Here is a 27940-nt window from a genome sequence, read left to right as displayed (position 1 = left end):
CGCCACGTGGACCAGACTGGTCTCAAACTCCTGACCTTAGGTGATCCACCTGCCTCGGCCTCCCAAAGTGCTGGGGTTACAGGTGTGAGCCACCGAGCCCAGCCCGCCCAGGGGACTTTTAAGGCAGTGAGAATACTCTAGATGGTGCTCTAATGGTGGAACCATGACATTACACTGTAGGGGCAGCAAAGTTCTACCTCCATTCTCTTAGGGCCCTGGCTGGGCCTGAGAAATAAATTGAAATAAGACAGATTAACAGGAGAAAAGCATACAAACTTATTTAATACAAGTTTTATGTGGCATGGGATCCCTTTTAAGGAGATGAAGACCTAAAGAAAAAATTAAGAGTCAAACACTTATATACTGAATGGGACAAAGAGTAGTAAGCTGTGAGAAATCAACCACATTATGTGGGGAGACTTTACAAATGTGTTATTCTAACAAAACCTATGCGGCATTCTCTCCACTTCTCATCCTGTGTCCCAGTGTGTAACACAGGGTCATCGGTTGTGACAAACGTACCACTCTGATGGAGGCATTGATAGTGGAGGAGGCTCTGTGTGTGTGTGTGTGTGTGTGTATGGAGGGGCAGGGGGTATATGGGAAATCCCTGTACCTTTTGCTGAATACAGCTTGAACCTAATGCTGCTCTAAAAAAATAAAACTTTTTTTAAGGCTTACTTTTCCCTGTTGAAAATAAGAGACGAGGCTTCCCTTTCCTCCCTTTTCTTGCAGAATTTCCTTCTCTGTCATTTTCAAATGTGTGTAAATCTTTTTAATGGCTAAACAAGCCTGTTGCCAGTCTAACAACTCAGTCATGTTTCCCTGGGAGCCAGGACCATCTCTTTGAGTCCTGACATCAAGCAGTAAATGCCCCCACCTCCCCCCCACCCCGTTTCCTGAGAAGCCTGACTTCAGCTGTCACCTGACTCTAAATTGCAAAACCCACCTCCAGTCATAGAGATAGAGAAAATCAGCAATTTTATCCTGAAAACATGAATGCAATGGGTTGTGTCTGCTTGGCTACAGAAGAGTGAGATCTCTCTCCATCTTTGCGATCTCTTAGGGGGAGAGATCGTGATGCAGATCACATTCCAGTTTAAAGTTTATTCAGTAATAAAATTGTTTTCTTTTTCTTCTACCTTCATGGAGAAGTTTTCTGGGTTGGCAGGAGATTTTGTTTTTAATTTTATGTCCCCACCAGGGCCCGTGTCCAGAGACAAACATTGGAATGTGTGGCTTGGCAAGTAAGGTCGCCAGTGGAGGCAGCCTGCTGGGCGGCGTCCCTGGGGAAGACCGTCCCCGGGTTCAAGGGTGACATGCAGGTTCTGGTTCACGCCCTGTCTACTTCTGAAAACCTCCCAAAGCAGAGGCACGGTCACCCCTCTGCCCCAACAATCACATAACCTCCTCTTCCTGGGCCTCAGTGTCTCATTTGTGAAATGGTCATAAAAATACACTCTACTGTTTGAGGGAAGAGCAGCCCAAACTGTTCCCCAAAGCTCCTCCCTTCTCTCCAACAGAACCCGCTGTGGAGCACCTACTCGGAGCACCTACCCCTCTCTCCTTTGATCTCAGAGCCCTGTCCCCCACCACCCCAGCCATCTGAGTCATGGGTCCTGTGTTCCCAGCTCACCTCCCCAGCCGTTTGGGGCTACACATCCTGTGGGCTCCATGTTCTCTCTGCTCACTCCACAATCTCTGAGCCTCTGCTTTCTGCCAAGTGCTTCCTCCAGGGCTCTGGGGAACTCTCCCTCCGCGGTGGGACTGCTTTGTGCACTAAACTGATCCTGGGCGTCCAGGGTGCTATGGTTGGTGCAGCAGAGAGGCAAGGGGCAGAGCACTGTGCCCCCAGCTCAGGGCAGCGTGGGTCACCTGGGCACCCTAGGCAGGATCTTCAAGGAGAGAGGGACCCAGGGAGGGAGAGTGCCAGGGAAGGAGGCAGGCAGGAAGAGAGCGGGAGGAGAGGCAGGCCTGACCTGGCCTGGCATTTTGGGAAAAGGGGGAGGGCGTGCATCAGGGGCTGGGTGAGTAGGAGCAGGAGGTCTAAGGGGACCTGGGAGCTCAGAAACAGAGCAGCTGGGGGAGGGGCGGTCAAGCGCTGTCTGTCCGGGAAGCTTGGGTTGCACCCTCCTGGAGAAAAGTTGGCACCAAGGTGAGACTGCATGCAGCCAGGTGAGAAAGGGGAGTGGACTGGGAAGTTCGGAACAGGCCTTGGGAGGGAGGGAGATGGGCCTGAGGGCTGAGGGGCAGCGCCAGGGAAGAAGGGCCGGAGGGCTGGAGAGACACCCCCACTCCTCCCTTCACCACTCCAGGGCAGGACAGGGGCAGCCGCGGGCTGGGCGGGAGGGCTCAGGGAGGAAGGAGGCCTGGGAGCTAAACGCGCAGAGCGCACGGAGACCCCAGGCAGGGCGGGCTGCATTCGCGGTGGCACAGGGTGGCCGCGGCGGGTCTCAGCAGCCTGGTGGCCCCTCGGGATTAGCACGCCCGACAGCACTAACGCGCCGGGGCCGGCCCAGCAAATCTTTTGTCCGGGGCGGCGCTGAGCCAGCAGGGCGCTGCCCGGTATAAACCGGGACCCGCAGATGGGGCGGGGCGCACCATGGCGCAGCGCTCCGGGAAGGTGAGTGAGTCCCTCAACCCCAAGGAAAGCGGGCAGGGCCCCACCTTCGCCCCCTGTGCTAGGGGAAGCTGGTTTAATTTCTTAATAAAATGGGGTGGCCTCGCTGTTGGCCTGGGGCCTCTCTAGTCTGGGTGGATAGGAAGGTCTCCATCTCCACTCCTTCCTTCCGGGGTTCCAACCCCTGGCCTGGCAGTCAGGAGCAGGGAGGGTGGTCAGACTCCCTGGGGCTTCCTCGGGGTGGGGGGCTTGGCTTGTCCCACAGCCCTCGGCCCCACTGCTGCAGCTTCTTTGCCCAAGGCGGGTCTGTGTGGCTTTTCCTTCCTCAGGGACACTCAGGGCTGGTTCTCTGAAAAATGTTGAGATTTGAGGGAGCCCCGAATCCCTTTGGTGCCCAGGCCTCCCCGAAAGTCTCAGGGGCCCTCCACCAGCCCTGCCTGGTGAAGGAAGGATGGGAGCCGTGGCTCTCCCTCCCTCTCTCCAGTGCCCCTAGCCTAGCCACTCCCATGAAGCCTCTGGTCTCCAGGGCCACATTCCAGAGTGTCTGGGGGTGACTGCGTTGCTGTATCAGTCTGCATGGGCCAGGTGATGCTTCAGTAACAAAGGCCCCAGTAACTCTGGGGTGCAGAACACCAGGGTGTCCGCCTCCTTTCTGGTGAAAGCATGTGGCCACACCTGACTCCAAGGGGCCTGGAAGGGCATTTCTCACATTCTTTTGAGCGAACTGGAGACACTGGTGAGGCACAAACGACCATAGTGATGGGGAACATCACTGCACTCTGACAGGACTGTTGTAGGGCCACAGTTCTTGAAACCCAAAGAGTTACGGAATGGCTGGGATTTTAGGTTCCACAGCAGGAAAGGAGTTTGGGGGGTTGTTATTGCTTCCCTATGTTCTGTTTCGGGACAAGGACAACCTGTGGGTACCACGTAGCTATAGGACACGATGTCTGAACTCCCACCAGGGTGATGCAGCTCCAGATCTCATACGTGCCTGCTACCCAAAGGAGTGGCCTACAAAACACAGAGAGACAGGGTGGCACTCATAAGCCCTCTTTTGAGAACATTAATCCTGAGCCAGGCCCTGATGCGGCTTCGGCCGATTCAGCCTCTCCAATGAAGGAGGCCCAATCCCAGGAACCTTTCTGCAAAATATATGTTGGGTTTCCACGAGAGGGTTGTGGGTGCAGTTTCTTCTTTTGAAAACTCCTCCTTTAATGTTATTATCGGCTTTATGTTTTAAGAATTTAAAAATGAGTTAAAAAATGCAGTGGAAATTGACAAGAGCCGATTTTGAAATGGACACCTAGACAAAGGGGACACCCCTGTCCCCAAACCGCTGTGGAAATTTGTCTGCTCCACTGTGAACTCCTAAGGGTAGGAAGGAACAGGAGCTGTGTATGGCATCAGTCTGCCAGCTGTTCATTCTTTTGCCCAGTTGGCAAATAGTGTTACTGTGTGCAGCAGGACTGGGCTTTGGGGGCCCTGGGAGTAGGGGTTCCGTCAAGGGTGCTGGGACCCAGACGCCAGCCTCCAACACTGAAGGAGGGAAGCTCCTGACCCTCAGCTCTGTAACCTGCCCTTTCTAGATCACTATCTATGAGGGCAAGCACTTCACGGGGAGGAAGCTGGAGGTCTTTGGGGACTGTGACAACTTCCAGGACCAGGGCTTTATGAACCGCGTGAACTCCATCCGCGTGGAGAGCGGAGCCTGGGTCTGCTTCGATCACCCTGACTTCCGGGGCCAGCAGTTCATCTTGGAGCACGGCGACTACCCCGACTTCTTCCGCTGGAACAGCCACAGCGACCACATGGGCTCCTGTCGGCCTGTTGGAATGGTGAGTGGGCCTGTCCACCGAGGGCTGAGTCTTCCTGCTGGAGGGACCGAGGGTCAGCCCTGGCAGACAGTGGCAAGGAATCGGGGAGCGTGGGCCTCCCAGCTTTAAAGTCTGTAAGACTGAGGGAGCTATACCCAGAGCCACCTGCTGGCATGAGGTGAGTAGGTGGGGGACCGAGTTGCTGGGAACCGAGCGGGAGTGGCCCTGAGTTTTCATACAGGTATCAGGAAACCACTTTAAGTTTCGGATCCAAAAATCTAGCTGCATTTTCCATTTAAAAGGCTGTTGAAATCATCCAAATTTAGATTTCCAGCCAGATAAGGGACACTCAGCCAACGGGAGGCTGATTTGGGCCTAGTGTGGCCACTGGACAGGTGGTCTTGTAGCACATTCTGGAGCCTTCCATGCTGCGGTCTTGGAGTGGCTGATGGAGGAAGCTGAAGAATCACCCGCCAGTCAGGGGAAAATTGGGGGGCGGGTCCCTTGGAATTACACAGGTAGCTGCCACCCAAGAGGTGTATGCAGGGAGGGCAGACGAGGGGCATGGCTCCCCCGTGGCAAAGGACTGTTTCTGTTCAGCTGCTCCTAGGGTGGGATTTAAGCAAGGCCGTTCCCCTAGGTCATGAGTACTTGCTGACCTGCTGTGAGCTCTGGGAGCTTCAGGTGGGAAGTGGCGGATTCCTGAGCCTGGGGGTATGCATGTCTCATCACAGAGAGTCTCGGCTTATGTCTGCTGAGGACCCTCTCCTGATGCCTGGGCCGGGCGGTTCTGGAGAATGTCTGAGGAATGCCAGGGAAGGGGCCTCTGTATGGGGCCCCCTCTCTTTTCTGTATCAGCTGCAAAACCAGCTGGGCTTTGGCATCTCAAATTGTAAGAATGCTTTCTTAGTATTTCTTCCAGTCTGTGGTACATTTGGCAAAAAAGAAATTTAAATGGTTGGCCCTGGACCCTGCATAATACTATTTATATGAAAAATATCCTTGGTATCTTGAGAACTGCTGTTCTCCTAAGAGCTATCCTGGGGCCAGCTGTGACGCAGACCAGGCCCTGCCGGCTTCTGAGCCAGGCAGGGGCTGGCCCTCCTCTGTCTTTTGGAAATGCGGGAATCATATAGGGAGACGTGCTGAGCCTAGGGGACGATGATGTCAAGGCCAGCAGGAGTTTCAGCACACGAGATCTGGTGTTTGTTTTAGATTTTTGGCTTTATGTTTTACTAAAAGGTTCTATTACAGTTTTAAAACGTTATCATTTGAAGGCTTGCCTGTGGGCTGCGGCCCCGGAGTGAAGTCAGAAACGGGAGTGTGTTGGTGTGACCAGGGCAAGAGTCCCCCAGGCTGAGCACCCAGAGGGAGCCCCGAGACCCCAGCCCTGGTCTGAGCCTGACCGCTGGCCTCTGGTCAGTTTGGCTGTCTTTGGACCTCAGATTTTCTAGTTGTAGAAAGAGGTGCTTAGACCAGCTCAGTGGCTTGAAACAGTTTTAGAGTAATAGAACCCTTTCTTCCAACCACATCTCATGTGGAAGAACAAACAGAGGTGCGGGGTTGAAGTATGTGGGGTGGGGGTGCCCAGTGCCCTGGGTGCCTCCTGATTCCTTCCTGCCCAGGGCTTCTGTTTCTGGGAGAGGGGAATTCGCAGCCTCCTTCTTTCCTTCTTTTTTGCTTGGTCTTGGAGCATGGGAAACATTTCCGCCTGGAAATCTTCGAGGGTTGCAACTTCACGGGCCAGTGCCTGGAGTTCCTGGAGGACGGCCCCTTCCTGCAGAGTGGGGGCTGGGCCAGGAACTGCATCAACGCCATCAAGGTGTACGGGGACGGAGCGTGAGTACAGGCCAGCCACGTGGCCGCACCCCGAAGCCCAGCTAGGCGCTTCAGTACCAGGCGTGGGAGGCTGCCCGCCATGCAGGGCTGGTGGGTGGGGCGGGAATGAGACCTGCAGCAGGGGGCAGCGTGGCCCTGGCCCCACAGGCCCTCTCTTTTCCTCAGCTGCCTCACCTGCCCCAGTCAAGCAGCGGGGAGCTTCCCCTATGGCCCAGAAGGGCCTCAGAGAGGGACCCTGGGCCTCAGAGGTATCCTGAGACCTTCCCTGTAGGGCATCGGTCCAGGAACAGAGGTAGGAGAGGGCCTCGAAAGCTGCACAGTTCTCTGCGATTGATCTGATGCAAGAGACCGCCTTTGGTTTTCTTGAGCTTGGGCACACCTGCTTACCAAAGGATCCCCTAGGGCCTTACGGGCTGGAAAGCCACAGTGGACTCACCTGCTCTGAGAAGGGTGGACCAGTCCACCCTGCCCAGCGCCTACCCAGCAAAGCTGACCCCTGAACCGGGCCTCTCTGCAAACCCCCACCACCCTGGCTTCTGGGGGAAGATGGACTTCAGGGTGGCTCACTTCTGGACAGAGAGTAGCTGGGGGGATTTTGCCCAGGCCCAGACGGGTTTGTCTGCCCTACACTTGGGTTTCCTCCTGGTCAACCAAGGTCAGCCTTCGTGCCCCCTCCTGCCCTCCCGCATACTCCCCTTTTGCAACTACCCTCTGAGCACCTTCAAGCTGGCCATCTATTTTCATTGTCCAGCCCACACCTCTATGTCAGGCAGATATTATTGCCCCCGTTCTACAACGGGCAAGCTGAGACTCAGAAGGCTGACTGCCCAGCCGTCCCATGGGAGTGGCACAGCTGAGACTACAGCCAAGCCTGTGTCTGTCCCTGTTCCAGAGCTGGCCGCTTTCCCAGGCCTCAGTTCCCTCCCCTCAGGCCAAGAGCCCCTCGCACAGGTCCCAGCTGGCTGTGCATGGTTCTGGCTCCTATCAAAGCAATTGAAGAGCAATTTGCCTTCTATACTCCAGAGGTTCAAGGCCAGGGAGCTTTGGAGAGGATGCAGAGGGCAGAGGGACTGCAGGGAGACAGAGACTGAGCCAAGGCAGAGCTGGGCACAGGTGGCACCCCATGTCCGTGGGCTCCAACCGCACAGTGAAAATATCCCCCCACAATTGTGTCTATGCTGAATGTGTACATTATTCCCTGAAAGATACCATACAGCTATTTACATAGCATTTACGTTGGATTAGGTATCATAAGTAATCTAGAGATGATTTCAAGTCCAGTAAGTCCTCACTTAACACTGGGGATAGGTTCTTGGAGACTGTGACTTTAAGTGAAACGATATATGGCAGGTCCTTGAATATGTTGTCTTGTTCAATGTGGATTCATTATAAGATTGATGAGGGGAGAAATGACTTTGTTATATATCGCGTGCTGAAAGCCATGGTTCCCAAATACCTACTGATGGGGTTAAGCGAGGACTTACTATACATGGGAGGATACGCGTGGGTTATATGCAAATACAATGCCATGTTATATCAGGAACTTGAGCATCCTTGGATTTTGGTATCCAAGGGCAGTCCTGGAACCAGTTCCCAGGGATGGGGAGCGACTGTGTGCATCCCACGTTTCCCTGTGGCCTGACAGTGGCAGAAATCTGCTGTTCCTGTCACTCTAGCTAGCTCCAGGATTCCATTTTACAAAATTGCATTTTGCCCTAAATTGGTGGCACCTGGAGCCCGGGGGTGGCATTCCAAAACAAGAATTTGCCCTGGAAAACTTGCTGGCTAAATTGTGTCTTGTAAGGCCCAAGTCACACCTGTGCGTGGAGGATGTGCTGAGGCCCGAGACACAGTCCCCCCGGCCCACTGCCAACACTCGGGCTTGTTGAGAAGGAAGGTGGAGAAGGTGGAGAAATGTTCACATTTCTCTGACTGAGGGGCACACAGTCCGTCTCCTTCAATCCCCACCGTCCCTGCGAGGAGCCAGCCGTCAGTCCCCCAGGTGGGGGGCCCAGGTGCTCAGCCTTTGCTGCCTAAGACTCTAACTCTTACGCAAATGTAAGCCCTTGTCAAGGAGGTAATGCCCCCGGGTCCCCTGGATCCGGAGGGGACGCTGCTAGGAGGCCTTTCCTGGGGTCTGGGGAGTGGGCGAGGCAGGGCCCCTCCACCACCACCCACTGCCAAGACTCCTTCCCTCTGGGTCCCACATCAGCCCAGGCATGACCCGTCCCCTCAGATCCATGTCCTGGTGGGCTTTCGGAGGAAAATGTGCTGGCATTCTGCCCCCAACCACCCCCACCTGGGGAAGGACACGGTGCTGATGTGGGCAGGACAGGCTCCTCCCAGTAGCCACAGCCAGGACAGGGCACGGGAGGATGCGTGGTTCCCTGCCCCTTCCTTCTGGGGGTGCCCATGTGAGCACCCTCATGTGGCCCAGGACATGGCTTAGGGTATTTCTTGCCCATCACAGGGTAGGAAAGGACCAGCTGACTCCCTGAGGTGCCTCTGAGGCCCCAGCTATGGCATAGGTATGGGGTCAGAAAGCTCTAGGTGTGGAGGAGCATGGATGCGGGGGCCATGAGGGTGGGGTCCAGGCTGGACCAGGCCTGCCAAGAGTCCCCCAGCAGGTGCTCCAGGCTGGCTCACACCCTCTGCTTCTCTCTCTTCCTTCCTGGCGCCAACCCTCGAGGCAGCAGACTGTGCCAGGCACCAGGTGTGACAAGCCTCACTCGTCTCAAGAGACGGTGAGGGAAGGACGGGGTCGGGCCAGCCCCTGCTCTGAGCTGTCCTGAGCCGTCTTCCTTGTATCACATGCCCCTTCCCAGGCAGAGGCCACTACCCTGGACCTTCAGTCCCTTCCTCCTGGTCCCCCATTCCCTCCCCACCGCACCTTCCCGCTTTTCTGGGCCGAGCCCACAGCTTCCTGGGTGACGAAGGGCTGTGTTCTCTCCTGCCCCCACCAGCCCCAGGTCCTCCGGGCTCCGTAAAGACTTGTCCTGACTGTTTCTGCTCTCTGGATTGTTGGTGGCCGCCCCGGTGGTGTGCAGAAGGGGAGGAGGAGAGGAAGGGGGCCCACTTGGGACTCCCTGACCCTCCTCTGTGCCCTGCAGGCTCCTCTGTGCAACTGTACCCCCACAGCCCATTTCCTCTGCAGGGGAGGCCCCATGAGGGCAGGAGGGGGGCAGGAACCATGTCATGTGACCATGGCATCTCTGGTACCTGACACGGTGTTGGGCACACATGTGGGAACCCACTGGCATTCACTGAATGAATGGTGCCCTCTGTGCCAGGCCCCCCGTCAGGTGCTGGGGGCACTGTCTGTGCAAGGTGGTCCTTATCAGGGAACAGGAGTGCGTGGGGCATGCAGTGATGGCGGGAGAGCATCCTTGCCAAGGACGGTTGAAATGCAGTGGTGCGATCTCAGCTCACTGCAACCTCCGCCTCCCTGGTTCAAGCAATTCTCTTGCCTCAGTCTCCTGAGTAGCTGGGATTAGAGGCATGCACCACCACGCCCGGCTAATTTTTGTATTTTTAGTAGAGACAGGGTTTCACCACATTGGCCAGGCTGCTCTCGAACTCCTGACCACAAGAGATCTGCCTGCCTCGGCCTCCCAAAGTTCTGGGATTACAGGCATGAGCCACCACACCCGGCCAGGACTGGTCAGTTTTAAAATGTGGACGTTACTAGGCCTGTCCCCACACGTGTCACACCCCCACACGGGATTGGGGAAGGAAATAAAAGACCCCACACGGCACTGGGGAAGGAAATAAAAGCCAAGGTGGGCACCGTGGGTGCCTTCGTGTAGCCCGGAGTGAAGGGGCCGCGCGGCCGGGAGGGGTTGCTGGGTGGCCAGGCTGTGCAAGCTCTTCTGTCCGGAGTCCAGGGGGACTTCCCGGCGGCCCCTGATCCCCGCTCCCCTGGCCTCCAGGTGGGTCCTGTACGAGGAGCCCAACTACCGCGGCCGCATGTACGTGGTGGAGAGGGGCGACTTCCGCAGCTTCTCCGACTGGGAGGCCCACAGCGCGCGGGTGCAGTCGCTTCGCAGGGTGGCCAACTTCTTCTAGCCGAGCCCTCCCACCAGGATGGCCAGGCACAGCTCTGGGGACGGGCAGCCCCTGGCAGTCCCACCCAGACCTCGGGACCTTGGGCAATAAAAGTCCTCAAAGCCAACGGGCGGCTTCTGAGTGCTCTCTTGGCAATGGATGTCCCAGCCCTGGGAGGAGCCGGATGATCCAGGGCGCTTTCCCAGACTCCCAGGGACCCCCTGGGCCAGGGAGGGGAGAGTGGTGGGGAGAGGTGATGAGAAGCGATGGGGAGAGGGAAGGGCCGGAACCCAGGCTGGTGCAGGACTCCCCAGGCTCGCCTGGGGCTCTGCCTCTCTGTGACTCAGCAAGGTGAGGTTGCCAGGCCGCGTGGCCAAAGGCCTGACCCAGGGTCTCTGTGTCTGATCTCTGGGTTTCATCCTCATGGCTAATCTTGGCCTCGGAGTTTCTAAGGACGACCGCTCTGGAAGGATGGCTCGCACCCAGGGCAGACCCCTCTCCTGCGAAAGAGAAAAAAGTCAGTGGTGGTGGAGTGTCGGGGTGGGGGTTTAGCTTGAACAGGTGGGCTCTGTGGGAATGGAGGGGCTTTCTGGGAGAAAGCGAAATGGGGCGTGTCTGCTGCAGCTGTAGCCCCTGGAGCAGTGGGGCCGGCAGACCCAGAACCGGCGGCCTTGGCTCGGGTCTTCACCTCGTGCAGCACCAAGCACCCGCCTTCAGAATTCCTCCAGGCCTGGGCCCTCTCCAGAACACTGGGTCCTCCTGTTGGGGTGGGCTTGAATCTCGAGGGGACACCCCACCCCTGGGGGACAGAAGGGAGGGAGAAGCCTGTCCTGGAAGGAGATACTCAGCCCAGGCAGTGGGATTCCTGAGCATAAGAGGGTCCACATCCCCAAAAGTATCCCCCCACTGCCTCCCCACCCACGCCTACACTTCCAACTCACGGGGGAGAGAGGAAAGGACCCTGGAGGGGGAACTCTGGTCCCTGGGGGTGGCCCAGGTAACTCCCTGCTGCCAGCAGCCCCCCAGGAGAGTCCTGAATGGAGGCTGCCTGTGAGGAAACCGTAGCCCACTCCAGAAGGAGGCAACAGATGGAGTGCTCTGGGCTTCTGAGGAGAACGCAAGGGCTCTGGACCCGAGGTCCCTGAGCACGGGACTCCTGGACATGGAGACCCCAAAGATGTTCACACGGCCTGTGCCTGGACCGAGGCCTGGCTGGATGAGGGATCAGTGGGGGGCCAGGTGCATGGGTTGGATCACGCATGCGCCCACAGCGTTCTGGTCAGGGACCTGGCTCCTGGTCCAACCTCTAATCCCCCACTGAGATCCCAGAGGCCCTCCCACCAGCTGGCTCCCGACTGGCCTCTCAGTTCCCGGGTCCTCCTCACCACACATCTTGCTCCAGTTTTCTGAGTAGGCGGAGGGGTTTGGACTGGGGATCAGCCCCTCTAGGCTCATCGCCCAGCTCAGGACTCCCAGGGAAAGGCCGTGAGCCCTGGGTTACTATCTGAGTTGAACTGAGACACGCTGACAGGCCCGGAGGGTGATGGATGTATGGCAGGGAGCTCCCGGAGGGAACAAGGGTTCCCAAAGGAAAAACAAAACCTCAGGGGCTGATCCTGCCATAGCGTGTGGTGGCCTGAGTGTGGTGGGCCAGGGGATGGCTGTCCCGTTCCTGGGTGTCCTCCAACCCCTCCCCATCCCTCACTGAGAGAGCAATGGAAAAAGAGTCACGATGAGTCACCCAATTCACCCAAGACCATGCCCCACCAAGAGCTGGGTGGCAAAGACGGAGGGGCCATGACTGCTGTGGGAGCCCCTTAGGCTGTCCCATGACAGCTGAGGCCAAATGAAGATATGAAACCACTAGGCAACCATCCACTCCGCCCAGGAAAGGGGAAGGGGCTCCCTGCTGCCATGTGGTAGACGGGTCCACAAAAGGCCTGCTCTGTACCCCTAATGCCCTGGCCCCTCCTCCTTTCACCTGCAAACCACAGAGCATGGAGCCCTAGAAGATTCGGAGCTGAGGACTTCCAGGTAAGCAGCTTTCTTCAATTAGATCAAGGACTGGAAGAGGCCACCACAAAACCAGCAACAACCCAGCCACCTTTCCTGACTGCAAAGCTCTGAGCCTGGAACCGATCGACATGGAAATGCACCTGCACTGTTTCTGAGCCGGGAGAGTGTTTGCTTAAAATCATGCCCTCAGTTTTCATTTCTCTGCCAGTTTGTTAGGGAGGTGGAGCCTTCTGTGTGGCATATCTGCCAGCGGGAGGCCCTCACCACCCATGGCAAGGGCCCTGTCTTTTCTGAAACAGCCGTCCAACCCTCCACAGCCTCCTTGGGCCTTGGCACCCTGCTGCCCTCAGGCCTCCACAATCTCGCACCTGTTAGCCCACGGCTGATGATGGTGATGATGTTGATGGATATTTGTGGAGCGCTGACTTCATGCCAGGCTCTGTGGTAGCTGGAATCTGTGTAATTTTACTTATCACATACAATAATGCCAAGACGATGATACGCTTATCACCACTGTACAGACGAGGAGAGCTAGACACAGACGGGTTAAGCAACTTGCCCAGGGTCACACAGCAGTCAGGACTAAAACCCAGGTCTGGCTGGCTGATTGATCCTTTTTGTTCCTAACCACTCCTGTATACTGCACCACACATTTGCATATTTAGATATATTTTTGTCATGAATTTGGTGCAAACCCAAAGCCTCTCCAGGCCTCAGGCCCTGTTCTGTGAAATAGTGCAATCATGTCTGTTGTGCCAACTGTATACCCTTGTAAAAGCCAAAGGCGTGACCTGTGAGCAGGTGCCATATGAGGGCTGGTTAGTGGTAGGTGACCCAGCAGGTGACGGGGTGGGGAAGCAGGCAGGCGAGTGGCGTCACAGGAGGGAGGGTAACTTGGCTCCAAACTCCAACCTGATTCCCGCTCCATCACTCACTAGGATATGACATTGGAGAAGCCACTGCTGTGTGTCTCAGTGTCCTCAGACATACAGCAGTGGTAATCATTCCGTCCCCTCATAGGCAATTAATGCCTGGGGAATGAAATGAGAACCGCAGGCCCCACCGGTTCAGTCCAGGTCCTTGGGAGTCACGGGAAAAACCAGGCCTAGCAGTCCTTCCCATGAGTTCCAGAGGCTCCCCCTGAACTCTTCCTCTCCTCCCCAGCACCAAGGCCTAGCAGCACCTCATTAACTGGTGATTTAATGCTTCTCGAATGGGCTTTGTGCTCCTGGGTGACCTCCTCCTCACCCCAGCCCCCTGCTCCCTAATCTGTCAGCAAATCTGCTTTTTGTCTGAAAGAGGAAAAACAAGATTCCCACCAAAGTGCTTGTGGGCAGCTTGTAATTTATCTGAAGTCTGTCCAGGGGTCGATGGACCGAGGGTGAGAGGCCCTCAGAGCCACACATGCTTCACATATTTCTGCCTCCCTCTGTGGTTTGGAAAGCTGGGACTTTCACAGAGCCATCCCCTCATGTCCTCAGCCCTGGGTCCCCCTGCCCTGCCGGCCCCCTGCGCACTGTTTATCAGGTCCAGTCTGACCACAGGAAAAACATTCCCTTTGAGTCCCCCCAGCCACCCCATCCCCCGAGCCAAGAAGTTCCTCCCACCAACCCAGCGCTGGTCCAAGGAGTCTCTGTTGGCCCCTCCCCTTCCTGGGCCTCCCTCCCGTGCCCGAGGTGGCCAGCGGGCTGGGCCTCCCTCCCGTGCCCGAGGTGACCAGCGGGCTGCCGCCTTCTTGGCTGGAGGCTTCTTGGCTTGCCTCTTTATGCCACTGGGTGCCTTCAGAGCAGGTCTGTCCTGCCTGTGTTCCCCCCAGGAATCCACAACAGATCTTCAATCAAAGCCTTTTGGATGAGTTTGAGCCCACCCAGGGACGTCAAAAAAAAAAAAGACGAACAAACAAAAAGCTTGTCGAATGAAACAGATTTAAAGATTTAGCTCCAGAGTTGCAGTTTGTGAAGATGACAGAGTTCTGGAGACAGACAGATGGTGCTGACGGCTGCACAACTGTGTGTGTGCACTTAATGCCACTCAGCCACACACTTCAAATGGTTAGGATGATAAACTGTGTGTGTATTTTGCCATAATCAAAAAATATTAACTCCTTGTTGCTCAGGTGCTCAGGACTGTGGGAGGCAATGTGGGAAGGAAGGTCCTCCCCGGATCCCAGGGAACCCTGCGGGTCTCCTGTGCGACCACGCCCCACCCCCTACCTGAAGAAGCTGTCACCTGCTTGTTGATGGAGTGGGTCCCATCAGCTTGGCAGGGCTCTTGGCTGTGGCTGCTGGGGAGGCTGAGATGCAGGAGGAGGAGGTCCTTGTCCTTCAGCAGAGCCCCCTGGAGCGTCCCTGTGGTTGCCTGGGACTAACCCTGCCTTCCGGACCCCTAGGCCTTAGTAGCCCGGGTCTGGGGACAGCAGGAAGGAGTGACTTGGGCAGCCTTCCCTGAACAGGGAGGATTTGTGTAAACAGGCTCCTGGCTTCTTGCCTGTGGCCAGCCCGCTTTGGAATCATAATTTAAAAGGATCCTGTAGAGCCCAGCTGGCGTGGGCTGTGCATGGAGGGGTGGCAGCCCTGGAGCCAGCCTGTGGGTCTGCAGCCCCTTGCTGGGGCGGGGGGGCAGGCTGGGCAGGTCAGTGCTGGTAACCCTAGTTCTGGTCCATGCCTGTCCTGGGACCCGCAGGACTGCCCTCCCTGGGCAGGGGCAGGGGCAGGGGCAGAGGGTAGGGCTGGGCTGAGGGCGAGCATTCTCACCCTGAAGAAGGCTCAGTGATGTGTAGGATTGCTCTGGCTAGGGCACTGACCAGGTTCTAAAGACCCTCTCCACGCACCCTGTCTGGCCCCCAACACCAGGGCGGGAGTCTCACCAGTTGGGCTGGATCGTTCCGCAGGCTGAGATGGTCGTGCCCTGGGTTCCATTCCCATAGCGGTAGAGTGTTCAGTTCTAGATGCCAGGCACAGGGAGCAGGGCGGCGTGTCCCCTGCACAGTGTACCCAGCCTAGCTCCCAGCCCCGGCATTCCTAAACTGCACAGACAGCCATGCGGGCAGTAGAAATGGGCGCTCCCACCCAGTGGGGCTGCTGGATGGAAGTCCCTTCGTGGGGCTGGTGATAGTAGAGGTAGTGTCACCTCTGCACACAGAGGGAGGCTCAAGTGCTGCTTTACCCCTGGGGAAAGGGGGCCCAGGGCCAGGGGAGGAGCCCATTGTGATAAAAACACAGACACAAAAAGTATGGGAGGAAATCGTTGAGGCAGAGGGGACTTAGGAAAAGGTTGTAGAAAAAAGCTAGGCATCCATAATATTCTCCCTGGCGCAAGTCCTGTGCTCTCTGCTAGAGAGGAACTCCTAATAGGGCCAAAGCAAGCAGGGAAACAGGATCAACTCCATCATTTGCTCCGTCCCAAAGATGAAAGGAAGTGAGTTTTCCGGAAGAAGCCCAGCAATTCCTGGGACCGAAGCCAGAGAGAAGTTTCTTCCACGGGTCTCCTGGCCCCATGCCGATCATTCACAAGCTGCACCCTCAACATTAGCCCTCCTGCAGGGAAATTAACAGGTTTCCTAGGATTTTCTCTAATAGCATCCCATAGGATTCGGTGGATGGCACCGTGCCAAAGTCAACTCTTTGTGGGGGAGGAGATTGTAACATTTCTGGTTTACCTGTGAGTATGTTGCTACTTTTAAGTGAACCTAATTGGGTCATGAAAAAGCGGGGCCTGGCAGCGACTGGTTATCAGTAGATACCAATACCAACAGCATTTTCTCGGGTAATTACTGGGACCTAAACTGTGTGCTAGCCCATATTTTACATATAACAAGGTGGGTATATTATTTTCTCTCTTTTACAATAGAAGAAATAGACCTAAAAGGATGATTGTAACTTGCCCAAATGTGTGCCATACATAGCCAAAGAGGCCAAGTGCCCCAGGCCGTCTGACCCCTGAGCCCACCCCTAACCCCCTCTGCACATCACCCCCCTGTGGCAACGGCTTCCCCATCTTCTTGACTGAGACTCACATGTAGGTCATTAGATACAAAACTAACACAGCTGTGTCACAAACAGTCCCGACTTTCACTCTCTAGTTGAGCATCAGTGTTTTCTATTTTATTTTACTTTAAAAGAATGCTGGTCAGAGACCCACGAAGCTGATTTCACAACCCCCTAGTAGGTCACAGTTCTCCAGTTTGAAAAATACTACATTGCCGGGTGTAAACAAATGAAGATTTAAGGAGCCACAGCCTTCGCTGTGGATTAGCTCTTCCAATCCCAGTTCCCTCCTCCCTCCCTTGCCTGCCTTCACTAAAGCATCTGGAAAAGCCAAATGCTCTTTTCTCTGCCTTCCAGGCCATGGGACACAGCTCTGGTCACCGAGATGAAAGCTGACAGAAGGACCTCAGAAAAAGCTTTGGCTTTCTGGATAAAAAGCCCCTTTCCCCTGGCTTCCTGCCTTGAATAAAGATGTGATGCCAGGAATTCAGGCAGCCTTCTTGTAATCATGAGATAAAAGCAAAGAGAATCAGGGAAAGGCTGGCTCCAAGCTCACTGAGCTGCTAAATCAGCATCAGCAGCCACCCTTCTTGTCATGTAAGAGAAGTGAACCCCTATTTGTTTCACCACACTTAAGTTTTCTATTATTTGCAGCTGAAAACATTCCTAACTGATAACATCATAACCAAAAACCCCAAAACCTCCAACAGGTAGCTCCTCCTGTGTTAAGCTGCGTGCTTCATTGTCTGGTGAGCAATAAAGGTGCTTGCACTTGGAAATACTAAAATAGATTTTAAAAAACCAATCTTCTAAATAGTTCATCTATTTAAGGTCATAGTTTGTTTTTTCCCAATTAGAGGCACTGCCTGCCCTTTGACCTATGTTCAATGGCCGCGGTATCCTGACCGTGGCTAATTTTTGTATTTTTAGTAGCGATGGGGTTTCACCGTGTTGGCCAGGCTGATCTCGAACTCCTGACCTCAAGTGAGCTGCCTGCCTCCGCTTCCCAAAGTGCTGGGATTACGGGTGTGAGCCGCCACGCCTGGCCTATTTGTTTCTATCATGGGGCAAACCCAAATTCTTTGGAAGAGAGTTTTGTGGGATGTGGAAATGGAAAACAATTGCACGGGAATGCCGCATTCAGTGTGCGGTCTTTAGGAAGAGATGTGTGAAAGGTTTCCAGGAGAGAAGGCAACATGATTCACGCTGGAAACTGCAGGGCTGTGGTTGTTTAGATTAGAGAGAAGGGACCGGGTGCCTGGCTGCTGTAATAACAAGTCTCTGTGTTAATTTCCAAGTTCATCCTTGTCTTCATTTATGTTTGATGCTAACCTGTCAGGTGAGCAGGACAAGTCTTGTTGCTCCTGGTTAATGAAAAAGGAATTGAGACCCTGAGAGGAGGAGGGGTTTGCCTGTGTTTACATCCTAGGTCTCAATGGAGCAGTCCAGTCCTCTTCCCAGAACTCCTGCTGGCCTTTCTACCCAGAATCACTGCCTTTAGGCAGTGACCCTTCCCCTGACCCTGCCTTGGTTCTGGTGTGTGTGCCTCACCCTCAATGCCCTGCCACGTGTGGACTGGGCCAATCAGAGGCACTCCTGGGAATCTGAATCTTACGCAGAGACACAGAGGAACCCAAGGTGGTTGGAGGCTGGAGCCAAGTCTGTTTCTGTTACCTGTACACCAAAAACCCTAACTGACAGAAATTTCTACTAGACAGAAGGTTGAAGGCCACAGGCCAGCAGAAAAATGTGGGATATTTGGAATTAGTTCTTGGGATCTAGATGAGTAGAGAGTAGTTAAACTCCCATTTACTTTCTGGTGTGGACGGCGTTATGCATTGACACCATAACGTGTATATTGAAGTCCTAACCCCCAGCACCTCAGAATGGGACTGTCTTGCCATGTACTTAGTTAAGTTAGGATGAGGTCTGTCTTAGTCTGCTGAAACTATCATAACAAAATACCAGAAACTGGATGGCTTAAACACAGAAATGCATTTCCTCATAGCTCTGAAGATCGGGAAGTCCAAGATCAGGGTGCTGGCCAACTTGGTTCCCGGTGAGGGGCCCCCTTCCTAACTTGCAGTTGGCTACTTTTTCACTGTGTCCTCACATGGCAGAAAGAGCACAAGATCTCTCTCTTCTTATTATGAGATTAGGTCTCCACCCTTATGATCTCATTTGAGTTTAATTAGCTGATAAAGCCGTATGTTCAAATACAGTCACTTTGGGGCTTGAGCTTGGATACATCAATTTTGGGGAGTCCACATCAAGATCCTACTAGAGTAGGGTGGGCCCCTGATCCATCATGACTGGTGTCCTCATAAAAAGGGGAAATTTAATTAGCTGGGTGTGGTGACAGGCACCTGTAATCCCAGCTACTGGGGAGGCTAAGGCAGCAGAATCGCTTGAACCCAGGAGGCGGAGGTTGTAGTGAGCCGACATCCTCATTGCACTTCAGCCTGGGTGACAAAGCAAGACTCTGTCTCAAAAAAAAAAAAAAAAAAAAAAGGGAAATTTAGACACAGACACACACGCAGGGAGACCACCATGTGAAGTTAAAGGCGGAGACCCAGGTGATGCTCCTGTGAGCCAAGGAGCCCCAGAGACGGCCAGCAAACCGCCAGAAGCTGGGAGGGAGGCCTGGAACAGATTCCTCGAAGGCTCGGAGGGACCCAACCATGCTGACACCTTCATTTATCTCAGACGTCCAGCGTCCAGAACTGTAAAACAGCACATTTCTGTTGTTTGAGCCATTCAATTTGTGGTACTTTGTTATGACAGCCCTAAGAAATGAATATGGATGGGGAGAGCTGCCCATGGTACAGACGGGCCTCATGCCTAGTCAGGCCACCCTCCGTGGCCAGCTGGAACCAGGTGTGCACTGAGGCAGGGTTTTGAGGGTTGTACAGTTGCTGTTGTGACATAATTTTAAAAGAATGCAGAATGCAGCTGACATGTAGTTGCCTCTGACAGCACTGGATATTTGGATGCACATCAAGATTAAATCCTACAAAGCTCATCTCAAGGTGGAGAGCAGAACTCAAGGCTTTTCTGTGACCAGGCTAAAATCTCATTAGAGACAGAGTTTGGAAACAAACCTGTAGGTTGCTAAATGAAAACGTTAGTTGTCTGCATGAACTTCCCAGAGATTTGATGTGAAATTTAAAGCAATAACACAAAAAGAATGAGACACCAACCATTGGAACAGGGATATTTGGGAGTATTTGGAAAACTAGGAGAACCTCCAGATCCCCCGAGTCCTTTAAAACACCCCCTACTAGGTTCTTCTTACCTGAGAAAGATGCTCCTCTTCTGAAGGGGAGAATTAAGAGTTCCCTTCACAGCCCACTGCGTAACGTTGCTTGCCCCATAACAGGAGTTCAGCTTGTATGGGTTAGATTAGAGGGAGAAGTGCAGAGAGACCCAGAGAAATTGCTGGAGGTCACTCATCCACATTGCCAGAAGTCTGGAGAATGTGGGAATGGATTTTGAGGGTTCTTGGCCAAAGAAGGAAGAACTGGATTCTGGCTTGCACCAAGGGTATTGATAAGACAATTCTGCATTCTGTGTACTGGCTTAGCGGGTGCTGTCCATGTCCTAACAACCTCCTGATGCAAAGTTGATGGTGTTGAAATGACGCAGAAAGGCTAGGAACCCTTGGCATTAGAGAGAGACTGGTTCTGAGCTGTGGGAGACAAGATGCTGAAATGGATACATTTGTGTGTTTCCACCCCACCCACCCCTCAGGACGGACCTCAGGACGGAATCAGGTGACTCCACCACCCTCAGCCTTGCCACAAAGTGTAAACTGCCATGGAATGTTAATGGGAGGGACAGTGATGGAAGGGGGATCCCCAGTCTCTGAGGGGTGAGAGAATTGCTGGGAGCTGGGGGTCTTCACTCTGGAAGTGCACTGGGTAGGGCTAAGTGGAGCACGGATATCAGGGAGTCACCTTATCTTCCAAAATCTCAGGTCATGGATGATTGATAGGGATCCCCCAAATTATGTCAGTAATCAATCCACTCATGTCCGCCTTTTTTTGCAGTCTCAGGAAGGTTGCCAGAGGCCCAAGTAAAGCCAGCATGCTAGAGAACCATGGCCTGTTATGAAATTCCCAGACCCGGATCAGCTCACAGACCTGGCACCCTTTGAATGGGAAGGCTAGGCATCCTTGAAGAGGGCAGCTGCTATAATATCACATGTGTATTATGACTTTTCTTTTTTTCTTTTGAGATGGAGTCTCACTCTGTTGCCCAGGTTGGAATACAGTGGCACAATCTTGGCTCACTGCAACCTACACCTCTTGGGTTCAAGTGATTCTGCTGCCTCAGCCTCCCAAGTAGCTGGGACTACAGGCACGTGCCACTGTGCTGGCTAATTTTTGAATTTTTAGTAGAGGCAGGGTTTCACCATGTTGGCCAGGCTGGTCTTGAACTTCTGACTTCCTGTGATCTACCTGCCTCAGCCTCCCAAATGCTGGGATTACAGGTATGGGCCACCATGCCCCGCCTTTCTGTGACTTTTTAACTTTAAAAATTCTGACCCTTGAGCCAGGTGCGGTACTTGGCGCCTGCCGTCCCAGCTACTTGAAAAGCTGTGGTGGGAGGATTGTTTGAGCCCAAGAGTCTGAGGCTGCAATGAGCTATGATCATACCACTGCACTCCAACCAGGGTGACAGAGCGAGACCCCATCTCTTAAAAAAGAAAAGGTAGGGTATTTAAGTCTTCTGTCCTTGGAATTAAACTTGGTGCAAAAGCACACTGGGAAAAAGCAGGCTGGAGCCAAGTCCACTTGCAGCAACATTGTGGAGACGATTACACAAGGCCGGGCTGCCGAGCTCCCTGGCATCTCCCTAGTGCTTATCCTTCAAATCTGGATATTTATCTCTATCTTCTGTTGCTCTCTTTTCAGTAAATCAAAATTTTTTTGCTTAAACTCACTAAACTCATTTATTTCACCGCAGCCAAAGAATCTGAATGGTTCCCACTTTCTCCCTTTTTCCGCTCCCAGCAGCATAAAGGCAGTTGTGGAGTGGGTGGCCCCACTGGCCTTGGCTCCCACTAGGAAGGACACTGAACTCACACAAAATACCCTTTGTAGGATTAGCAACCCCAGCACTCCTGAAGCTGGGCTTCAGAATCCACACAAAGAATAAGCAAAGGCATCATTTTGTGGGCAGTTAGAAATCCTATGGAGTGAGTGGAAACAGACATTCCTGCATGGGGCTCCCTCCTCATCCCTCCCAGTCACACACACACTCTAACCAGGGTGCCTAAATGTGACAGATAAGAACAAAATCCCCTTTCAAGACATGTGGTGCCTGCGTGCAGAAGGTCTGAGATCTCTGTGTGGGCTGGGAGAACTGTGCCAGGTGCCAAGGGTGGTTTGCTTGTCTCAGTCCTCAGAAATGCACTGAGAATGGAGGAAGTGGTGGAAGAAGGGTCTTCCAAGTCCTTTGGATTTTCTCCTTAGCATCTGGTATCTCCCAGGCCTGACGCTGGAAGGATTTGTGATATTTTTCCCATTCTATGGGTTGATTTTTCACTTTCTTGATCATGTACTTCAAAGCACAAGAGCTTTTCATTTTGACGAAGTCTGATTTTTTTTCCTTGTTTGCTTGTTCTCTGGCTGTATCTAAGAAATCATTGCCTAATCCAAGATTAAGAAAACTTACACCTATGTTTTCTTCTAAAAGCATTAGAGTTTTAGCTCTTACATTTAGATCTTTGATTCATTTTTAGTTAATTTTTCTATATGGTATGAGGTAGAGACCCAAATGTATTCTGCATATGGCTATCCAGTGGTCCCAGGACCATTTTTTGTAAAGATTACTTTTTCCCCTGTTGAATGGTCCATACATGTCTGGGCTCTCAATTCTATTCTATTAATCTATATGTCTATCCTTATACCATACATTGATTGATTTTTGGATGTTAAACCAACCTTGAATTCCTGGGATAAGCCTCGGTTATCATGTTTTATGGTTTTTATACATTCTTGAACTCAATTGCTAAAATTTTTAAAATAATTTTTGCATCTATGCTCATGATAAATATTGGTGTGTAATTTTCTTATTTTTATTTATTTTTTTGAGACAGGGTTTTGCTCTGTCACCCAAGCTGGAATGCAGTGGTGTGATCACAGCTCACTGCAGCCTCAACCTCCCAGGCTCAAGTGATCCTCCCACCTCAGCCTCCCAAGCAGCTGAAACTACAGGAACATGCCACCATGCCCAGCTGATTGTTTAAAATGTTAGTGCAGCTGAGGTCTTGCTGTGTTGCTCAGGCTGGTCTCAAATTCCTGAACTCAAGTGATCTTCCTGCCCTGGCCTCCCAAAGTGGTGGGATTACAGGCACGAGCCACAGTGTCCAGCCTGTACTTTTCTTTTCAAAAAATGTCTCTGATTTTGGTATCAGGGTAATACCAGCCTCATGGAATAAATTGAGAAGTGTTCCCACCTCTTCAGTTTTCTGGGAAATTTTGTGGAGAATTGGTATTATTTCTTCTTTAAATGTTTGATGCAATTCCCCAGTAAAGTCATCTAGGCCTTGAATTTTCTTTGTGGAACATTTTATCCAGATATTCTATTTTAAAAATAAATAAAAATAGATATAGAGCTATTTTGATTACATACTCTTCTTGATGCAACTTTGGTAGTTTGTGCATTTTATGTTTTTGTGATGGGGTATAATGAGTTTCTTGGATCTATGGACTTATTCATCAAATTTGGAAACATTTCAGTCATTATTTCATCAAATATTTTTTCTGTTATCTCCTTTTTCTCCTCTTCTACAAGGACTCCAATTACATATATTTAGGGTACCTGTCCCACAGATCATTGATTTTTTTTCATTTTTAAGTTCCTTTTTCTTTCTGTTTTTCATTTTGGATAGTTTCTCCTGCTATGTCTTTAAGTTTACTAATATTTTCTTCTGTATCATCTAATCTGCTGTTAATCCCACCCAGTGTTGTTTAATTCCAGATACTGCTTTCATCTCTAGATGTTCAATTTTGAATTTTTTGATATCTTCCATGTTTCAACATAACTTTTTGAACATATGGAATACAGTACAATAACTGAATAACTGTCTTTTTTTTTTTTTTTTTTTTTTTTTGAGCAGTCTCGCTCTGTCGCCCAGACTGGAGTGCAGTGGCGCAATCTCGGCTCACTGAAAGCTCTGCCTCCTGGGTTCACACCATTCTCCTGCCTCAGCCTCCCGAGTAGCTGGGACTACAGGCACCCGCCACCACGCCCGGCTAATTTTTTGTATTTTTAGTAGAGATGGGGTTTCACTGTGTTAGCCAGGATGGTCTTGATCTCCTGACCTCATGATCTGCCCTCCTCGACCTCCCGAAGTGCTGGGATTACAGGCATGAGCCACCACACCCAGCCCCATGTGTTCTTATCCACAGCAACTGTCTTCACGCCTCTGTCTGCACTATTCTCCACTCTGCGCAGATGCTGAGTTGCCTCTGACCCGATCCCACTTGGAGTCATTTCCTCCCGTGCACGCACTGACAGACACTCAGCTGATGTGGAGAGGGAACATGTGGAGCTCTCCAGGGCGCTCCCTTCTCCAGATCTCTGTCCTGCTCACTCCGGTCCCTTAGTTCTCCTGAGACACTCAGTTGTTTCCTCAACCCAGGAAGTCCACTGGGCTCTGTCTGGGATCCCCGTTTCTGCTCTGTGGTCTGGTCATTCTCTCAAGGCAGTAAACCAGGCCAGTCGTCGACTCGCCTCATTTTTTCCCGTCTCTTGGGGATTACTGTCCTTCACCGCCTGGTGTCCCGTGTCTTGAAAACAATTGCTTCATATATTTTGTGTTTGTTTTGGGTTGTTTCAGAGAGGAGGCAGGAGGGTAAATGCGTCCTTGTTACTCCCTCTTGACCAGAAGCAGAAGGTCAAAGTGAGTGAATTTTGAAAGCTGTTTCAAAACTGCATTCCCTCTATCTCATTAGCCTCTGACATTTCTCTGAAGTTGCCAGGAGGAGGCTGTATGGGGGATAAACTAAAATTTAGGGGGATGGGATGTTTACCAGCTGGCCTGCTTTCTCCAGAACCGCCCTGTCCTTATAACATAGCCCTGGTCAGAGACCCAGGAAGGGCCCAGACATTCCAGTCCCAGGTGCTGGGGGATCACAGAAGCCTATGCACATCCTAGTTCCAGACCTCCCTCTGTGCCCAGGGCCAGGCTCCAAGCAGCAACTCGCTCACTCAGCTGGGCCTGACTCCGGACTCCAGGGCTAGAGGCAGTGACCAGCAGAGATCAGGACAAAGACTTCCTAGCAGGAGAAGGCGATCTGGTCTCTTAACGCTGCCTCCTTTGAAATGCAGAACCTGACTGGAATAGACACTGACCCCTTGGAGCCAGACGGAGAGAACGCTGTTCTGAATGTGAGGGAGTGTGAGGTGTGGGGGAGATCTGAGTCCTTGAGTGGATGGCCTGGCCTAGGGACACCAGGGCTCTCTGAACATCTAGCGCCACTCCCATACTTCTCTGGACTCCAGCAGCACTGACAATGTGGACACATATACATACTGGGTTCTAAGGGTATATGGCCACATGTTATTCTACAAACATTAATACTTTTAATTCTCTGATCATTGTTCTCCAAACATTAATCACAGCAGTAATAATAGAGGTGCTTCATAGAGCTTTTTCTTTTTAACGGCACAAAATAAGTTTTATGTGTGTATGTGGTAAAACACACAGAAAATTTAACATCATAGCCATTTTACATTGTGCAACAGTGGCATTAAGCATATTTACAATGTTAGGCAACCATCATCGCTATCTGGTTATAGAACATTTCATCACCCCAAACCAAAACCCGGTACCCAGGAACCAGTCATTCCCCATTCCCCTCCTCCAAGCTCCAGGCAGCCACTGATCGCTCCCCTCTGTAGGGACTGGTCCACTCTGCAGATCTCCCATCAATGGAGTCATACATTGGTCCTTTGGTGTCTGGCTTCTTTCACTTAGCACGTTTTCTAGGCTCAACCATATTGTAGCGTGCGTCAGTGCTTCCTTCGGAGCTGAACACTATTCCATTGTACGAACACAACACGTTTTGTTGATCTGTTTATCTGTTCATGGACACTTGGGTTATTTCCATCTTTTGGCTATTGTGGATAGAGCTGCTATGAACATTAAGCCCAAATTTCTGTTTGAACACCTGTTTTCAGTTCTCCGGGATATATACCTAGGAGTAGAATTACTAGATCATATAGTAATTCTGTGTTTAACCTTACTGAGGAATCTCCACACTCTTTTCCAAAGTGGCGGTACCATCTTACATTCCCACCAACATTGCACGAGTGTTCCAATTTCTCCACATCCTCACCAGCACTTGTGATTTTCCATTTTAAAAGTGATGGCCCAGACTAGTGGATATGAAGTGAAATCTCACTGTATGTATGGTTTTTTAAAAACAGCTTTGGTGAGGCCGGTGGCTCGCGCCTGTCATCCCAGCACTTTGGGAGGCCAAGATGGGCGGATCACGAGGTCAGGAGTTTGAGACCAGCCTGACCAACATGGTGAAACCCCATCTCTACTAAAAATACAAAAATTAACTGGCCATGGTGGCGCATGCCTGTAATCCCAGCTACTCAGAAGGCTGAGGCAGGAGAATCGCTTGAACCCAGGAGGTAGAGGTTGCAGTGAGCTGAGATTGCACCACTGCATTCCAGCCTGGACGACAGAGCGAGACTCTATCTAAGTAAAAAACAAAAGTGGAAAAAAAAAAAACAAACAAACCAGCTTTATAGAGATACAGTTCACAAACTGAAAAACTGATCCATGTAAAGTGTACAATTCAATGGTTTTTAAAATATATTCACAGATATATTAAAATAAGCAACCGGTACCACAGTCCATTTTAGAACATTTTCATCACTCCAAAAGGGAACCATGTATACTATACCCGTCACTTCTCCACTCCCCAGACCTCTTCCCCAAGTCCTAGGCAACCACTAACCAACTATCTCTGTAGACTCCCTTGTTCTGCATCACTCATATGAATGGAATCAGGTAATATGCGGTCTTTGGTGACTGGCTTCTTTTACTTAACCTGTTTTCAAAGTCCCTGCATGTCGTACCATTTATCAGCACCTCATTCTTTGTTATGGCTGAACAGTCTTCCATTATATGCATACACCATATTCAGTTAATCTGCTCATGGGCTGATGAACCGTGGGGCTGTTTCTACCCTTGTCTATCACGAATAATGCTCATTTCTCTTGGGTATATATGGAATTGCTGGGTCACATTATAACTCTACGTTTAATCGTTTGAGGGACTGCCAGACGGTCACATAGCAGCTGCACCATCTTACATTCTCACCAGCAGTGTGTGAGAGTTGATTTTTCCACATCCTCACCCACACTTATTTTATTTTTCCCATTCTATGATTACCCATCCTAGTGGGTGTTAAGTGGCATCTCACTGTACGTTTGATTTGCATTTCCTTTATGACTAATGACAGTGAGCATCTTTTCTTTTCTTTTCTTTTTTTTTTTTTTTTGAGACGGAATTTCACTCTTATCGCCCAGGCTAGAGTGCAATGGCACCATCTTAGCTGGCTGCAACCTCTGCCTCCCAGGTTCAAGCGATTCTCCAGCCTCAGCCTCCTGAGTAGCTGGGATTACAGGCACCCGCCACCATGCCTGGCTAATTTTTCTATTTTTAGTAGAAATGGGGTTTCACTATGTTGGCCAGGCTGGTCTCAAACTCCTGACCTCAGGTGATCTGCCCACCTCCGCCTCCCAAAGTGCTGGGATTGCAGGCGTGAAGCCATCGTGCCCGGCTAACAGTGAACATCTCTTCATGTGCTCATTGGTCATGAGCACATCTTCAGGGAAATGTCAAGTCCCTTTTCCATTTTAAAACTGGGTTGTGGTCTTTCATTGTTGAATTGTAGGAGTTTTTCTTATACGTTCTGGATTGTAGACCTTTGTCAGATACATGATTTTCTCCCATCCTATGGGTTGTCTTTTCATTCTCTTGATAGTGTCTTTTGATGCACGTTTTGAATTTTAATGAAGTCCAATTTATTTTTCATAGAGCCTTTTGTATAGTTTTAAAACTTATAGTGTTTATAAGATAGTACAAATATAGATACAAAGAATAATCTAATGAAACCACATGTACTACCAAGATTTCACATAATCATTTGACTTCAGACTTTCAGTGACTGAGGTTTTAGGTGTGGGCGAGTATTTCTGAGACTGGGTTTTGCAGTTTCTCTGCGAGTTTCATGTTTGGCTCCCTAATATTTAAGTCGACACTCCTGCTCCCAAAAGAGGAGACTCCCTCCTCTTCTTGTTCTTCGGGGCTCTCACTCTGTCTGTTGCCTGCTGCCTCCAGTATCATCAACTTCTCTCTCCAAGTTCTTTCTTAGCAATATCTAAAGCTGACCTCTGTCTTTAAAAAGTTGAGTTCTTCCACACTGTGCCCTTCTCTGGCTGCCTTCCTCCAATCAGCATCTGTGTCATTAGTAGCACAGACGCTCCTTGAGTAAATAACGATGTCATGTTCTGATAAACCCATTGCAAGTTGAGAATATTCTAAGCCAAAAATGCATTTAATATGCCTAATTTGCAGAACATCATTG

At 51.6% G+C, this 27940-nt stretch overlaps 1 protein-coding gene across 2 annotated transcripts; it reads left to right on the top strand.

Moving 5' to 3' along the window:
- The first annotated feature begins 2349 nt into the window (after nt 1-2349).
- Nucleotides 2350-13662, top strand: CRYGN (crystallin gamma N). Of its 2 annotated transcripts, XM_023225565.3 has the most exons (4): nt 2379-2623; nt 4210-4458; nt 6131-6276; nt 12315-12525. In XM_023225565.3, exons 1-4 carry the CDS (start codon nt 2603-2605, stop codon nt 12445-12447), a joined length of 549 nt encoding a protein of 182 aa, XP_023081333.2. In that variant the 5' UTR covers nt 2379-2602; the 3' UTR covers nt 12448-12525. The 2 variants fall into 2 exon arrangements, with proteins under 2 accessions (XP_023081334.1, XP_023081333.2); XM_023225566.1 differs by lacking the exon at nt 6131-6276 and having other exon boundaries at nt 2350-2623; nt 4210-4615; nt 12315-13662.
- Nucleotides 13663-27940: the final 14278 nt, after the last annotated feature.

The sequence above is a fragment of the Piliocolobus tephrosceles genome, chromosome 8 (assembly GCF_002776525.5).
Source record: "Piliocolobus tephrosceles isolate RC106 chromosome 8, ASM277652v3, whole genome shotgun sequence".
NCBI lineage: Eukaryota > Metazoa > Chordata > Mammalia > Primates > Cercopithecidae > Piliocolobus > Piliocolobus tephrosceles.
Note: the sequence above shows the minus strand (reverse complement) of the source record. Positions and strands in the feature narration are given on the sequence as shown.